We start from the raw sequence: 16,029 nt of genomic DNA, 5'->3' as shown, positions 1-16,029 counted from the left end.
AATATTTGCAAATGACATATCTGACAAAGGACTAGTATCCAACGTATACAAAGAAGACTTAAAATCATGAAGATAACAAATAACCCTATTAAAAAGTGAGTGAAAAATCTGAAGAGACTCCTCATGTAGGCAAATAAGCCTACAGATTGACGCTTACACCATATATCATCAGGGAAGCAAATCTGAATGAGACGTCACTACACGGTTTTAGAATGGAGAATTCTAAAACACTGACAACACCAAACGCTGGCAGGGGATGTGGAACACTCATTCACTGCTGGTGAGAATGCAAAATTTTATAGTCACGACACATACATACAGATATTTATATCAGCTTATTCCTAATTACCAAAATGTTGAAGCAACCAAGATGGTCTTCAGCAAGTGAACTGATAATTTTGGTATACCCAGATATTGGAATACTATTCAGAACTAAAAAGAAATGAACTTTCAAGCCATGAAAATAATGGAGGATCTCTAAATAGGTATTGCCAAATGGAAGAGGCCAATCTGGAAAGGCTAAAATACTCTATGTTTCCAAATGTATGACATTCTAGAAAAGGCAAATTACAGTGACAGTATAGAGATCAGTGGTTGTCAGTGGTTACAAAGGGAGAAAGATAAACAGGTAGAGCACAGAGGATTTCTAGGACACTGAAACTACTCTGAATGAAACTGTTATGACAGATGTACGTCACTACACATTTGTCAAAACTGATAGAACATAAAACACCAAAGTAAACCCTAATATAAATTAGCAGCTTTTGGTAATGATGTGCCAATGTTAGTTCATCAATTCTAACAAATTTACCAGTCTAGTGTGGGATGTTAATAATGGATAACTATGCATATGCATGAGCAAGCAATACATGGGAAATCTCTGCACCTTCTCAAATTTTACATCATCTTAAAACTGCTCTGAAAAAATATTTTAAAATATTACATTACATTAAAAATGGAACTGACAAAATACTGATGGCTTTCATTTTCTCTAGTGAAATTTTCTCTAGATGATCTCTTATTCATAAAGCAATGCAATATAATAGTTATGAGTGCTCAATAGGAAGCAAATATACAAAATGGAACTAATTCATCAAGCAATTCCCTGCCATACTTCAAGAAATTATTATTAGTTAGTACGCTTTATAATTCTATAATCATCATGTGGCCATCAAAAGAAATATGTCCAAGAAAACTAACAAATTTAAATTAACAGATAAGGACTAACATGTATAACTCAAACTGAGAAAGCAACATATTGCATAAGAACTTTAAACTATTAAGCATTAAATAAATCCTCATTGATAACAACAGTAGTAATCACTGGGTTCCTAGTATGTGCAAAATGGTTGACATACATTATCCTATTCAATATTCAAAATAATCCAAGGGGAACTGATCTGTGTCAGCACCTGATAACATGACACAAATCCATGTCACAAAGGCAAGGTTTACCCGCAGCAGACACAAGCCTTAGTAGAATGTATAGTGATATTCTAAGAACAAAGGAAGACAAGGAGTCTTCTAAAGGGCTGCGAAACAACTATTTCTCAGGCATTGTCCCACCTTGAAGGAGGCCATCCTGAGACAGTTTCTTATCATCATCTCATTCAGATAATATGGTCCTCCCCACCTAGCCCTCTTAAGAGTATACCAGCAGGGGCCGGCGCCACGGCTCACTAGGCTAATCCTCCGCCTTGCGGTGCTGGCACACGGGGTTCTAGTCCCGGTCGGGGCACCGGATTCTGTCCCGGTTGCCCCTCTTCCAGGCCAGCTCTCTGCTGTGGCCAGGGAGTGCAGTGGAGGATGGCCCAAGTGCTTGGGCCCTGCACCCCATGGGAGACCAGGAAAAGTACCTGGCTCCTGCCATCGGATCAGCGCGGTGTGCCAGCCACAGCGCGCAGGCCACGGTGGCCATTGGAGGGTGAACCAACAGCAAAGGAAGACGTTTCTCTCTGTCTCTCTCTCTCTGTCCACTCTAGCTGTCAAAAAAAAAAAAAAAAAAAAAAAAAAAAAAAAGAGTACACCAGCAGGATATATAATTGCTAAGCAACTGTGTGAAATGGCATCCTCGCCAACAAGATGCCCTACCATGCATATTGCTAGTCATCTCACATCTAACACCATTACTGATTTTTCTTTTGCTAAGTAGTAATAAAATATCTGAATCTATCTGTGCTTATTATTTATTTATTGATTAAATCTGTAAGCTTGCTGGGAAATAAAACTCTTGTTTTCCAGAAAAAGCAAAGTTTAGAGATAAAAGCAATTGTCTAAGCTGTTAAAGATAACATATGCTCTAACTTCTAATAAACCCATGATCTTCAACATTTCTTTACACAGCTTTAGATTAAGTTCACTTTATTAAAATACATACATTTTACTTTCTAAGAACTAACAATAATTACATTGCTTTTATTGCATTAAGGATAATCATTTGAACAGAAGTTCTTTTATGTAATAACTAAATACATGCATATATGTAGGGGAATAACGAAATATACCTTTTCTCCCATAATGACAGGTATCAAGTGGTCCAACAAGTTGAATTCAGCCATGAAAATTGTACAGGTACATTTGAGGAGAGTAATAGTTGTATGTCGAGTAGGAATATATTCCTCCAGGGAAGCTACTTCTTCAGGATTCAGTATTCTTTCATTTTCATCCTTCATATCTAAAATTAAAATGAAAATTTAATGAATAATACTTTAAATGATTTTCTTAAACAACTGAAAAATTAATCTGTTAACAAACTTCATGGACAAATTCTGTTGGTTTTTCCAATAATGAAACATTTGTACAAATAAGTTACCCTTAACAAATAAAATACTACTCAGGAATGTAAATGGGTCTTTGCTACGTAAAAACTTACTAGCTTATTTTAAAACATTAAGAAATTTTCAATTTCTTTCTTCAAAATAACAACAACTTCTGATACCACTGAAATACATGTAAAGCCCAGACAGACCAGGAGAAAGTATTTGCCACAGACAGCTAGCTACATATACAAAGATTTATATCCACAGTATATATTAAAAAGATAAAACTTAAAGAACACCGAAAAATCACTAAGAAACATATAAAAAACTTAAGGTGATAAATGGGCAAAAAAGACTTGAATAAACAAGAGATAACACGTCCAAAAAGCCAAAAGCTGGTCAACATTTTTAGTCACTGGATAAATGAATATAAAATCACAGTATGATGGTACTACATACCTCTCAAATGGTTAAAATTAAAGATTCATGTTGACAAGCATATAGAAAAAAGATCAGCAAACTTGTTGTCAAGTTGTGGTGTAACAGGTAAAGCCACAACCATATGGGCACAGGTTTGTCTCCCAGGTGCTCCACTTTCAACCCAGCTCCCTGCTAATAGCCTGGGAAAAGCAGTGGAAGATGGCTTAAGTGCTTGGGTCCCTGCCACATTTGTGGGAGACCCAAAAGAAGTTCTTGACATCAGCCTAGCCCAGCCCTAGTCATTGCAGCAATCTGGGGAGTGAACCAATGTATGAATGATCTGTCCCACCCCCCCCACCCCCGCCCCGCCCCACCCACCACATTCCTGTAGCTCTTTCAAATACGAAAATAAATAGCAGCAGCAGGAAAAGGGGGGGGGGGGGAGGCAGTGGAAGAGAAGAAGGGAGAGGAGGAGGAGGAAGAAAATGGAGAGAAAACTTATGAAAAAAAAAACAGAAGAATTACATAGAGGGGCCAGTGTTGTGGTTTAAAAGGTAAAGCCATTGCCTGTGACACCAGCATTCTATGTGGATGCAGGTTCGTGTCCCAGCTGTTGCACTGCTGAGCCAGTTCCCTGCTACTGCCCTGGGAAATGCAGAGGAAGATTGCCAAAATTTTTGGCCCCTGCCACCCACATGGGCGACCCAGGTAAGACTTTGGTCTCCGGGCTTCAGCCAGGTTCAGCCCTGGCCTTTGCAGCCATCTGGGGAGTGAACCAGCAGATGGAAGATCAATCTGTCTCAATCTCTTTTTTTTTTTTTTTTAAAGATTTATTTTATTTATTTGAAAGACAGAGTTACAGAGAGAAGCAGAGACAGACAGAGAGGTCTTCCATCAGATGGTTCACTCCTCAATTGGCCACAATTGCTGGAGCAGCACCGATCCGAAGCCAGGAGCTTCTTCCGGGTCTCCCACGTGGGTGCAGGAGCCCAAGGACTTGGGGCATCTTCCACTCCTTTCCCAGGCCATTGCAAAGAGCTGGATCGGAAGAGGAGCAGCCAGGACTAGAACCAGTGCCCATATGGGATGTCGGCACTTCAGTCCAGGGCGTTAACCCACTGCCCCACAGCACCGGCCCCATCACTAACTCTTTCAAATAAATAAATCTTTAAAAAAAAAAGTTATATAGAACATATTTTAAACTTTGTGGCCAATACTGTCATCACAATTACTCAAATCTACCACTGCAGCACAAAAGCAGCCTCAGATAATACATGTAACCAAATAAACATGACTATGTCAAAATAAAACTTTCTAGAACCTCAAGATAAATTTCATATAATTTTCATTAGTCACAAAACAGCAATTCTTTTATTTTTTCAGCCATTTAAAATGTAAGAACCATTCTCTGCTCACAAGTTATACAAAACTGGTAGGAATCATAATTTGATTAAGAACAACTAAAACTCTTATACACTGCAAGCAGAAAGGTAAAGGGGTTCATTCACTCCTTCAGAAATAAACACATCATGGCAACAGACACTAAAGATGAATACATGCAATCACTGGACCTAGTGTTTCTACTTTTAGATACCCTATAAAAATGTGTACATTCATAAAGAGCCTTCAAAAAGTTGATTTTGAATGAGTGCGATGGGAGAGGGAGCGGGAGATGGAAGGGAAGTTATTGGGGGGACAAAGCTACTGTAATCCAAAAGCTATATTTTGGAAATTTATATTTATTAAATAAAAGTTTCAAAAAAAGTTCATTTCAAATATGTTAAAATATGTTATGAAAAAATGGTACAGGGATATCAAAAATATTTTGCAACAAAATGAACTTATCTTTTCATTGCATTTTGCCATGAACTTTTGGAGCACCGTTATGTTTATTAAAAGATAGGTAATGCAATGATTGTGGAATCACTGTCAAAATATCCAAAAAAAAACAAAAACTAGGGGCAGGCATTTGGTACAGGAGTTAAGTCACTACATAGACAACAGCATCCCATATCAGAATGCCAAGACTCAAGACCCAACTTCAGGGGCTGGTGCTGTGGCCAAGTGGGTAAAGCCACAGCCTACAGTGCCAGCATCCCATATGGGTGCCACCTATATGAGTTCTGGCTGCTCTACTCCCGATCCAGTTCCCTGCTAATGCACCTGGGAAAGCAGCTGTAGATGGCCCAAGTGCTTGGACCCCTGCACCAAACTGGGAGACTAGGAAGAGGCTCCTGGCTCCTGGCTGCAGCTTGGCCCAGCCCTGGCTTGTTTTGGCCATTTTGGCAGTGAACCAATAGATGGAAGCTCTTGCTCTCATATGAACTCCCCACTCCTCTCTCTGTAACTCTGCCTTTCAAGTAAATAAAGAATTTTTTTAATGTTTTATTTATTTGAGAGGTAGAGGGACAGAGAGGAAGATTTTTCTACCCACTGGTTTACTACACAGATGGCTGCAATGGCCGGAGCTGAGCCAATCCAAAGCAGGAGCAAGGAGCTTCCTCTGGGTCTCCCATACAGTTGCAGGGGTCCACGCACTGGGGCCATTTTTCGCTGCTTTCCTTGGCCATAAGCAGAGAGCTGGATCAGAAGAGCAGCAACCGGGACACGAACCGACACCCACACAGGCTGTCAGCACCGCAGGCAGAGGCTTAGCCTAATACACCCCAGAGCAGGCCCCAAAAATACATCTAAAAAAAAAAAGATGAAAAAGATGCAACTTCAACTCCAATTTCAGCTTCCTGCTGATACATACCCTAGGAGGCAGTGGCATAAGTACTTGGGTCACTACCACCCAAATGGGAGAACTGAATTAAGTTCTGGGCTCGTGGCTTCTGCCTGCCCCAGCCTTAGCTGTTGCAGGCATTTGAGGAGTGAACAAGAGGGTGCACAATCTCTCTGTGTCTGTTCTCCTCCTCTGTATCTCTCTGCCTTTCCAATAAATAATAAATAAAATTGTAAAATACAATAATTAACCCAATTCTCATCAGTAGTAAAACAGAAAAATACACTGTGGTACATTCATACAACGGGAATCCATACAATAATGAGAATAAATTTCTCAAACATAATGTCAGTTAAAACAGAGACAAAAAAAGCATATACAGTGTGATCCCATTTACATGGATTCAAAAATAAGCAATAGTGAAGATGTTAGACTCGATGATATATAATCTTGTGGTCAGGACAGTAACAAGAAGGTAGCACAATGAGGATTTCTGAAAGCACTAGTAAATTTCTACTTCTTGAACAATTAGTTACACAGTTGTGGTTAGGGTTGCAAATATAAGAATTTGCTATGGAGCTATATGTAATCAAGTCAGTATGGAACTGACAGAGGAGAAAATCACAGGTCTATTAACAGACAACAGACTAGAAGATCCAGAAACAGACCCACACGAATATACTCAATTGATTTCTATAAAGGAGGAAAAACAATTCAAGAGAGGAAATTGTGCTGGGGTTATTGGAAATTCAAAAGCAAATAAATAAGGCTCAAACTAAATCTTATCCATGCTGTAAAAAATTAGCTCAAAACAGGTCACGAACTTAGATAAAAAATTTTAAAATGACAATAAAAGTTTTAGAAAAAAAGCAATCAAATTTAAAAGTGTACAAAACACATGGACATTTCACTGAAGAATAAAAAAATGGCAGACAAGCTCAGGAAAAGATATTCAACATCATTATCTAGTAAGGAAGGGATATTTACAAAAACAATGAGATTCTTGGACTGCCAATTAAAACTAAACACCTATCTTAATGGGTAAATAGAGAAGGGACAACATCAAATGCTGGGAAGATAGAAAGAAACTAAATCAATCATTCATTGCTGATAGCACTGTAAAATGGTACAGTCAAATCTGCAAACAGTTTGGGTGTGTTTATAATAAGGCAATATGAGAAGATTAATAAGAACTGCAAGCCAGATTTGAAACCACAGTCTGAGGTATTAACTATTATCCTAAATTCCCTCTTATGCTATCATGTTCTAGTCTTCTTAAGAGATGTTTCACTGCATTAAAAAGCAAACTTTTATTTTATGAAACTATGATAACTGTATCTTCATACCATGTTGAAAAAATTTGTTTGCAGCAAATTCTTTTTTACTAGTGGTATCTAAATTTTCTTGAATGTTAAGTTACTAACTTTTGAGCCTGGTTCTTCAAAAATCATTAATTTGATAAAAGGATGACATTTCCTAAGTATACTCTAGAAAAAGTATTGCAAAGGTATGATAGTTAAATACTAATACATATTGGCAAAGTACTTGCACAATTTCCAAATCTTGACTTCTCCTATAACTTCTACATAAAATTTAATCTCTAAATAAACAATGAAATAAATAAATCCTTACAGATAGGCATAATACAATAAAAGTTAAACTCAATAAAATAGGACAAATTTAATTATGTAATCAACGAAAATCAGCTAGCAATAGATTAAGAATTGAATCACAAACCAACCTGGTTTTAGCCTACTATATGGCTCATATTCATGTTCCAAAGCACAAACAATCATTTTCAAAATCCTATGTACTGCACTGCTATCCAAGCGCAAGTCAAGGGGACCTATAACAAGGCTTTTAGTAGACTTCTCTTGGACTATTCCCACATCTTCACTTTTTCCTGAGGAAAAGTCTTGTTGATTTGCAGAACCTACAAGAAACCAAATATTATATAACTTAAGCAGGAATCAGACATAAAGTACACACATTAATATTAGTCCTCTCTCATCTTGTTTGTACCTTCACGCTTTAATATCACTATCAGCTGGATACAAAAAACTCTGAAGATCTGTATTTTTCTCAATGCAGATAAGATATTCCTGAAAACAAAAGCAACTGATTCAAAAAACAATTATCCCTGTGATCTGCTTAATAACATGGCAACAAGTGCTATAAATCAAAATGGTCATTCTTAGGAAATTACTCTATAAAATTTAATTAGCATATATCCAATATACTATTGTGTTGAATGGAAAGGGTGATTCTGGAGGAAGTTGCATTACACTACTAATATATCTTAAAAGTTTCATTGAAAATAAGATTTTTTAAATTATACATTCATAGGACACCTTGAGAGTTTTTTTTTTTTTTCAAGATTTATTTATGGGCCGGTGCTGGGGCATAGTGGGTAAAGCCACCACCTGCAGTGCCAGAATCCTGTATTGGCATTGGATTGTGTCCTGGCTGTCCCACTTCCGATCCAGCTCTTTGCTATGGCCTTGGAAAGCAGTAGAAGATGGCCCCAGTCCTTGGGCCCCTGCACCCATGTGGGAGACCCGCAAGAAACTCCTAGCTCCTGGTTTGAGACAGGCACAGCTCCAGACATTGCAGCCAAATGGGGAGTGAACCATCGGATGGAAGACCACTCTCTCTGCCTCTCTTTCTCTCTGTGTGTAACTCTGACTTTCAAATAAATAAATAAATCTTAAAAAAAAATGATTGGTTGATTGATTTGATAGGCAGAGCTACAGAGAGGCAGAGGCAGAAAGAAAGAGAAGTTTTCCATCTGCTGGTTTACTCCCCAGTTGGCTGCCACGCCAATCCAAAGCCAGGAGCCAAGAGCTTTTTTTTTTTTTTTTTTGACAGGCAGAGTGGACAGTGAGAAAGAGAGAGAGACAGAGAGAAAGGTCTTCTGTTGGTTCACTCCCTAAATGGCTGCTATGACTGTCGCGCTGCATCAATCCGAAGCCAGGAGCCAGGTGCTTCTTTCTGGTCTCCCATGCGGGTGTAGGGTCCAAGCACTTGGGCCATCCTCCACTGCACTCCCAGGCCACAGCAGAGAGCTGGACTGGAAGAGGAGCAACTGGGACAGAATCCGGCGCCCCAACAGGGACTAGAACCCGGGGGTGCCAGCACCGCAAGCAGAGAATTAGCCTAGTGAGCCGCGGTGCCAGCCAGGAGCCAAGAGCTTTTTTTTTTTTCCAAGTCTCCCATGTGGGCACAGGGGCCCAAGGACTTGGGCCATCTACTGCTTCCCCAGGCCAGAAGAGAGCTAAAATGGAAGAGAAGGAGCCAGGATTTGAACCCATGCCTCTATGGGATACCGGCACCACAGGCAGCAGCTTTACCTGCTGCACTGCAGTGCCAGCCCCTCCTTGAGAGTTTTCTAGGGACCGTGGAAATGAAAACAGGTATTGTGGGGAGCAACTCGGACTAGACTGTTACTGGAATTAAGACTTATTCTATGCATCTGCTCTCCCACGATATAGCACTGGGGAGGAGTAAACTTCTACGCAGCTGCCTCTCACCAACTTGACAAACTGCGGGAGCTGATCCTGCTCCTGATTGGAAGAGAGCAGCGTACTCGGCATGTGGGTAGCAGAGTTGGGATTGGTGGAAGAGGACTATAAAGGAGGAGAGAGACAACATGCACCAGGAACACCTGAGGAACACCTGAGCAGCCCCCGAGAAGCCCCCAAGAGAGCCAGCCGGCGGTGTGCCGCTCCCCCGCGGAAGTGGGGAAAGTGGCAGGGGGAACCGCCCTTCCACGGAGGTGGAAGGGTCGGTAGCCAACCCGGGAAGAACCAGCAGCAAACCCGGGAAGGGCCGAGCAGACAAAAGAACAGCGCAGGGTCCTGTGTCATTCCTCCGCGAAGAGGGGGAGCGATAGGTATCATCTGCTTTGTACTTTTTTCAAGTTAAAATTATGATGGCCATTCTCCTTGATGCAGAATTCTAGTTCCTTGATCCTTTGTATGTTCATATACTGAAGAAGAACCAAGATTGTTTTCTAAAGAAAATCTTGCCTCTTTCTACAGATATTCACATTATCTAATATGAATACTTCTTTGAATACATATATCAATTATTGTACATAACAATGTATGACACTTTTTAATTCTTAAGCCATTTTATTTATTCAAACAAAAACAGGAAAGATTTTCATAGCACTTAATTAAAACCTAGTGTACAGCACTCCCATCACCATCTACCTGTACTACTATATTTCATACCTCCTGACAAAAAGTTGTCTTCTTATCCAACTCAATTTTCTTAGAAACTTGCAAGCTATCAAACAATTCTACCAACTATTTGCACTATCAGAGTGCAAACCCTGACTTCAATGATGAGAAACTAAAAACCTTCAGTTGCCTTTATTCACTAAAGCCCCGGCTTTGTTCTCCCACTGCTACTCATGAAAACTTATACCCATGAGGCTGAGTCTCTGTGTAAGACTCACACCTGTAGAGAAAAGAAAAAACACCTGCTTTAGCTCTATCCAGTGAACTAGAAAATTAATCCTTAAACACAATAATAAAGAATCAAGAATCCTACTCTAGGCTGGCGCCGCAGCTCAATAGGCTAATCCTCCGCCTTGCGGCACCGGCACACCAGGTTCTAGTCCCGGTCGGGGCACCGGATTCTGTCCCGGTTGCCCCTCTTCCAGGCCAGCTCTCTGCTGTGGCCTGGGAGTGCAGTGGAGGATGGCCCAAGTGCTTGGGCCCTGCACCCGCATGGAAGACCAGGAGAAGCACCTGGCTCCTGCCTTTGGGTCAGCGCGGTGCGCCGGCCACAGCACGCTGGCCGCAGCGGCCATTGGAGGGTGAACCAATGGCAAAAGGAAGACCTTTCTCTCTCTCTGTCGACTCTGCCCGTCCAAAAAAAAAAAAAAAAAAAAAAAAAAAAAGAATCCTACTCTAACATGTGGTTATAGAAATAAACAAATGTCAGGACACAACAAATCAAGAAATTTAAATAAAATGCATACTAGAAGCATATAAAAATTATACTCTTGTTGGAAAGTCAAAATACTTTCCTAGGTTCATAAACTCTACAAACCATTAATTTCTTGATTCAAATTAGATTGGAAAGAAATATGAACACAGTAGTTATCAATGTAGGCTCTAGAGCTAGACTAACCAGGTTCAAATCCCAGAAAACAAGGTGTATAATGTTGCAAGTTACTTAATCTGTATAGAGCTGGCTGTTTCCTCAATTGTAAAATGAGGATAATGTTGTTTGCCTTACAGAATTACTATGAGAATTAAACAATATATATAACTACACATTATTTTATTATACATAATATATATAACACTTAGAACAAAGCCTTGCATTTAAACCAATTTAAAACCAACATTATCATTACCATCACCATCACTGTATATGCAAATACAGATTCACAGACTAATATAAACATAGCAAGAGAGCTACTTAAAAGCAAGCAATAAATGAACAGATAATTGAGAGAAAAAAATGAACACATTTTTAAATTGTATGTAATATTGTCAAGAGAATTATATTATTTAAAAAAATTCAGCCGCACATCAAGAAATTAATCATAAGCTGGCATTGTGGCACATTAAGCCACCATCTGCAATGCCAGCATTCCATATTGGAGTGTAGGTTCAAGTCCCAGCTGCTTCATTTCTGATCCAGCTCCCTGCTAATGCACATGAGAAGGAAGCAGAAGGTGGTCTAAGTAGTTGGGTCCTTGCCAATCACTTGAGAGACCTGAATGTACAATCTGGTTCCTGGCTTCAGCCTCGTCCTGGCACAGCCCCCAACTATTGTAGCTATTTGGGGAGTGAACCAGTGGATGAAAGATCTGTTTCTGTCTCTCCCTCTCTCTCTCTCTCCTCTCTCATTCTAACTTTCAAAACAAACCAAAAAAAAAAAAAAAGGAAAATATGTGGATGAGTGGTAAATCCAAGCAAGAAAATGATTCCCTACAAACCTCAAAGCAGCAGATTCCTCTAGTGAAGAAGTATGACAGAAAAGGAACACACCACACAAGAGGCTCCCTAGCTGCTAGAAATTTTGTATTTCTTGGTTTGTGTGAACACAGATACACTTTACAATTAACTATTTAGTACATAAAATGTATGTTAGTAATTCATTTAGTACATAAAATGAATGTTTCTATATGATTTTATCTTCTAACATTTTGTCTAGAAAGCAAAGGTGCCGGCGCCGCGGCTCACTAGGCTAATCCTCTGCCTGTGGCGCCAGCACCCTGGGTTCTAGGCTCAGTCAGGGCGCCAGATTCTGTCCCGGTTGCCCCTCTTCCAGGCCAGCTCTCTGCTGTGGCGTGGGAGTACAGTGGAGGATGGCCCAAGTGCTGGGGCCCTGCACCCCATGGGAGACCAGGAGAAGCACCTGGCTCCTGGCTTCGGATCAGCGCGGTGCGCCAGCTGCAGCATGCCGGCTGCGGCAGCCACTGGAGGGTGAACCAACGGCAAAGGAAGACCTTTCTCTCTGTCTCTCTCTCTCACTGTCCACTCTGCCTGTCCAAAAAAAAAAAAAAAAAAAAAAAAAAAGGCAAAGGTAAAGACTAAGGTATCTATTATTTACAGAAGTAAAAAAAATATTAAAAATTTAAAATGTCAAACTTTTGGTTTCAGAAAACATAATGAAGCAACTACAAAGGTTTTAATATTAAAGACTACTAAATCTGCAGGTGTAAGAGATTACTTAATGATTCCACCTTTTCACAAGATAATGATATTCACCGTGTATGAGTAAGATATCACGACATCACACTGAACAAGAAGAAACCTGCCAGCTTACAATTGGCAACTGTAACACAATAATAACCAGCAAAAATTTAACACAGACTTCTCAGACTTTCACATATCTGACTAAGGAACATTTCTACCTCAATGTTCACGGGTACTTTCCTCCAAAATTTTTTCCTCAAAAAATTTTACTTTCTTCTCTATAGCTAGCTTTTTTTAATGGTTATCACTACTGACCAAGTAATTCTAGAACACAATCTGAAAAATTACTCTCATTTTATTATTAAATAAATCAATGCAAAAAATGTGAGGATTTTTAAGGGATTAAACCAGTGTGATCACAGGAGGGCAGGAATTCTTTTTGTGTCTACCAAATGGATGGTAAGACTCCAAGCACTTGGGCCATCTTCCACTGACTTCCTAGGTGCAACAGCAGGGAGCGGGATTGGAAATGAACCAATGAGGACTCAAACTAGCGCCCACATGCAATGTTAGCATCGCAGCTGGTGGCTTAACCCACTGTGACACGACACCAGCCCCTATACTCAGTTTTGAAATATCTGTGAGACACCTAAGTGAATATGTCAAGTATGCAGTAGATATTTAATTCTGAACATTTAAGGAGTCTGGACTAGAAATACAAATACAAGTATCAATAACATATAGTAGTAGTAAAATTCATAGAAAAGTATTAGATTACTTTAAGTGAGATCAGAGAAAGCAATGAATTCAGAGACTGACCAATGAGAAAAACATTTAGGAAGCACTACAAAGGAAAAGGGCAAAAAATTACTGCTCACTTCTCTGTATATCCCAAAAAGTTACTTCAAGATCACCTCAGGGGCTGGCACTGTTGTGCAGTGGATTAACGCCCTGGCCTGAAGCGCTGGCATCCCATATGGGCACCGGTTCAAGACCCGGCTGCTCCACTTCCTATCCAGCTCTCTGCTGTGGCCTGGGAAAGCAGTGGAAGATGGCCCAAGTCCTTGGGACCCTGCACCCCCATGGAGACCCAGAGAAGCTCCTGGCTCGTGGCTTCGTATTGCCTCAGCTCCAGCCTTTACGGCCAATTGGGGCGTGAACCATCAGATGGAAGACCTCTTTCTCTCTCTCTCTTTCTCTCTCTCTCTGCCTCTCCTCTCTCTGTGTAACTCTTCCAAATAAATAAATAAATCTTTAAAAAAAATCACCTCAGAAAAGTCTTCAACTCCTCAAACAAATTAATACTTTCTCATTTGGACCTCTTTCTTAGCTCACTCTTTATACAATTGGTCTTAACATGATCTATTAATAATAATATTAATAATGTATTAATAATAATTTAACATTAAACTATTAATCTATCTTATAACTATCTAAATATTTAATTCAAAAGTATTGATTGGCTTCTTGATAAATGTTTTGGTCTTCTTTGTATGTGCAGAGGTTAACAAATCATCTAGTTTAACAAATCATCTTTTATACAGAGATCTAGTTTAATCATCTAGATTAACAAATCACCTTTTTAAAGCTATGAAAAATCAATTTTCTGACCCCAGAGAACATCCGCTTCCAGTTCCCAGACTTCACTGGCGGCATACTGGCCCCAAGGTGGCTGAGTCCAGCCCACCAGGCCTCACCAAAGATGGACAGCCGGATTCCTTACAATGACTACACAGTGGTTTTCCTAACTGCCCATGAGAATCCTCCAGCATAGATTCCACCTCATGAGACAGTCTTATCACCCAGACAACAACAATAGGTTGACCCAGTGTCTAACCCAAATCATCACACTGAAGAAGCCTCCTGGAAGCTCAGCTAGGATTTAACATCCGAGGAGGAAAAGCCTCACAGCTGGGTATCTTCAACTGCAAGGTGATTCCTGACTCTGATGCACATCAAGAAGGATGTCAGGAAGGTGATCAAGTACTAGCCATCAATGATGAGGATTTCTAAGATACTGAGCACAGCAAGGCTATTGAGATACTGAAGACAGCCTGTGAAATCAGTATGTGAAATCAGTATATGTATCTGCTTCTTTCCCTATAATTATCATTGCCAAAAAGAGAGGACTATGCACTAGAGAGTTGCATCCCATAGTCCTCCATGTGGAATCTGCCAGGATAAGCTGGCCAGGCCAAGGAAGCAACCTGAGACATTCTCTCAGCCCCTCCTTGGCACACTGGAGTTGGGGCATGAGGACAGCTAGCCAACTGTGTCACTCAAACTGTACTGCACTTTTAGTTCCCTAGTTTACTAGGTGAGCTTCATTCCCAGAAGGGAAGATGATGATATTTAGGTAGAACCTAGTCTGCTGGGCACCTAGCTAACAAAGGCAACTTGACATTTTTATTCTATACCATATGTTAGGACTTACACAGGACCTGTCATTTTAATTACAGAAATCAATAGGAAAAGAATCTTAGGGACCTTCCATCTGGCTTGCCTGGCCATCTCATCCTGTCCTTGTACTGCCAAAGGTCTCATACACCTGAGACCCCCATAAGACACTTGCCCCTTCTACTCCCCATTCTTGAAAGAAAAAAAAAAAAAAAAAAGACATAATGCTGAACAAATGTTGGTATAACTTTTGAATATTACCGATTGGATGTAAAATGCTACTGAGGGGCCCAGCGCTGTGGTGCAGTGAGTTAACAAGCTGGCCTGAAGCACCAGCATCCCATATGGGTGCCGGTTAGAGTCCTGGCTGCTCGACTTCCTATTCAGCTCTCTGCTATGGCCTGGGAAAGCAATACAAGATGGCCCAAGACCTTGGGCCCCTGAACCCGCATGGCAGACCTGGAAGAAGCTCTTGCCTCCTGGCTTCAGATCGGAGCAGCTCCGGCTGTTGTGGCCAATGGCAGGGGGTGGGGGGTGGTGGTGATTGATCAGATGAAAGATATCTCTCTCTCTCTCTCCCTCCCTCCCTCCCTCTCTCTCTCCCCCTCCCTCTCCCCCCTCCTTCTACCCCTCTCCCCCTTCCTCTCCCCCCCCCACCTCTCTCTGGTTCCCCTCTCTCTGTCTAACGCTTTCAAATAAATAATTAAATCTTTTTAAAAAATGCTATTGACACCAAAAACAAAAAGATCATCTAAAGATAGGAACCTGCAGTCCTATACCATTCACAACTATCTGTGTCTGGCCAGACCAATAGGGAGGCCCAGGAACCTTAGCTACAGTGTAACCGAGTTAGGGCATGGGATGGAGGGTCCTAGAAGAAACAGTGCTCTTTCTGCTCCCAGCTTTAGACATTTCTCTGCACAGGATGATAGGAATTTAATTCTCTTTTCTTTCCCAGAGTCTAACCTGGAATGTAAGCCAGAGAAGGGTCTTAGATGCATTTCTTTTCAGAGGCAGCAGTAAGAAATTGGTTCTCAGTTTCTAATTTATAAGGTAAGTTGTATTA

The 16,029-nt window shown here is 40.6% G+C and overlaps 1 protein-coding gene and 1 pseudogene across 17 annotated transcripts in view; one reads left to right on the top strand and one right to left on the bottom strand.

The window, feature by feature from the left end:
• Positions 1 to 16,029, bottom strand: part of VPS13B (vacuolar protein sorting 13 homolog B) — a 779,033-nt gene that overhangs the window by 685,560 nt on the left and 77,444 nt on the right. For all 17 annotated transcript variants that reach the window (XM_089336373.1, XM_089336374.1, XM_051844658.3 and 14 more), the window contains exons 13-14: positions 7,646 to 7,837; positions 2,505 to 2,674 (exon numbers count right to left, since the gene is read on the bottom strand). In XM_089336373.1, coding sequence (XP_089192499.1) covers positions 2,505 to 2,674; positions 7,646 to 7,837 — 362 coding nt within the window. The remainder of the gene's footprint in view (positions 1 to 2,504; positions 2,675 to 7,645; positions 7,838 to 16,029) is intronic.
• Positions 14,151 to 14,798, top strand: LOC108176522 (PDZ domain-containing protein 11 pseudogene; annotated as a pseudogene).

This window comes from Oryctolagus cuniculus, chromosome 6, assembly GCF_051225735.1.
Source record: "Oryctolagus cuniculus isolate XC-2025 breed Fujian yellow rabbit chromosome 6, ASM5122573v1, whole genome shotgun sequence".
Classification (NCBI taxonomy): Eukaryota; Metazoa; Chordata; class Mammalia; order Lagomorpha; family Leporidae; genus Oryctolagus; species Oryctolagus cuniculus.
This window is presented reverse-complemented; position numbering and strand designations above follow the sequence as displayed.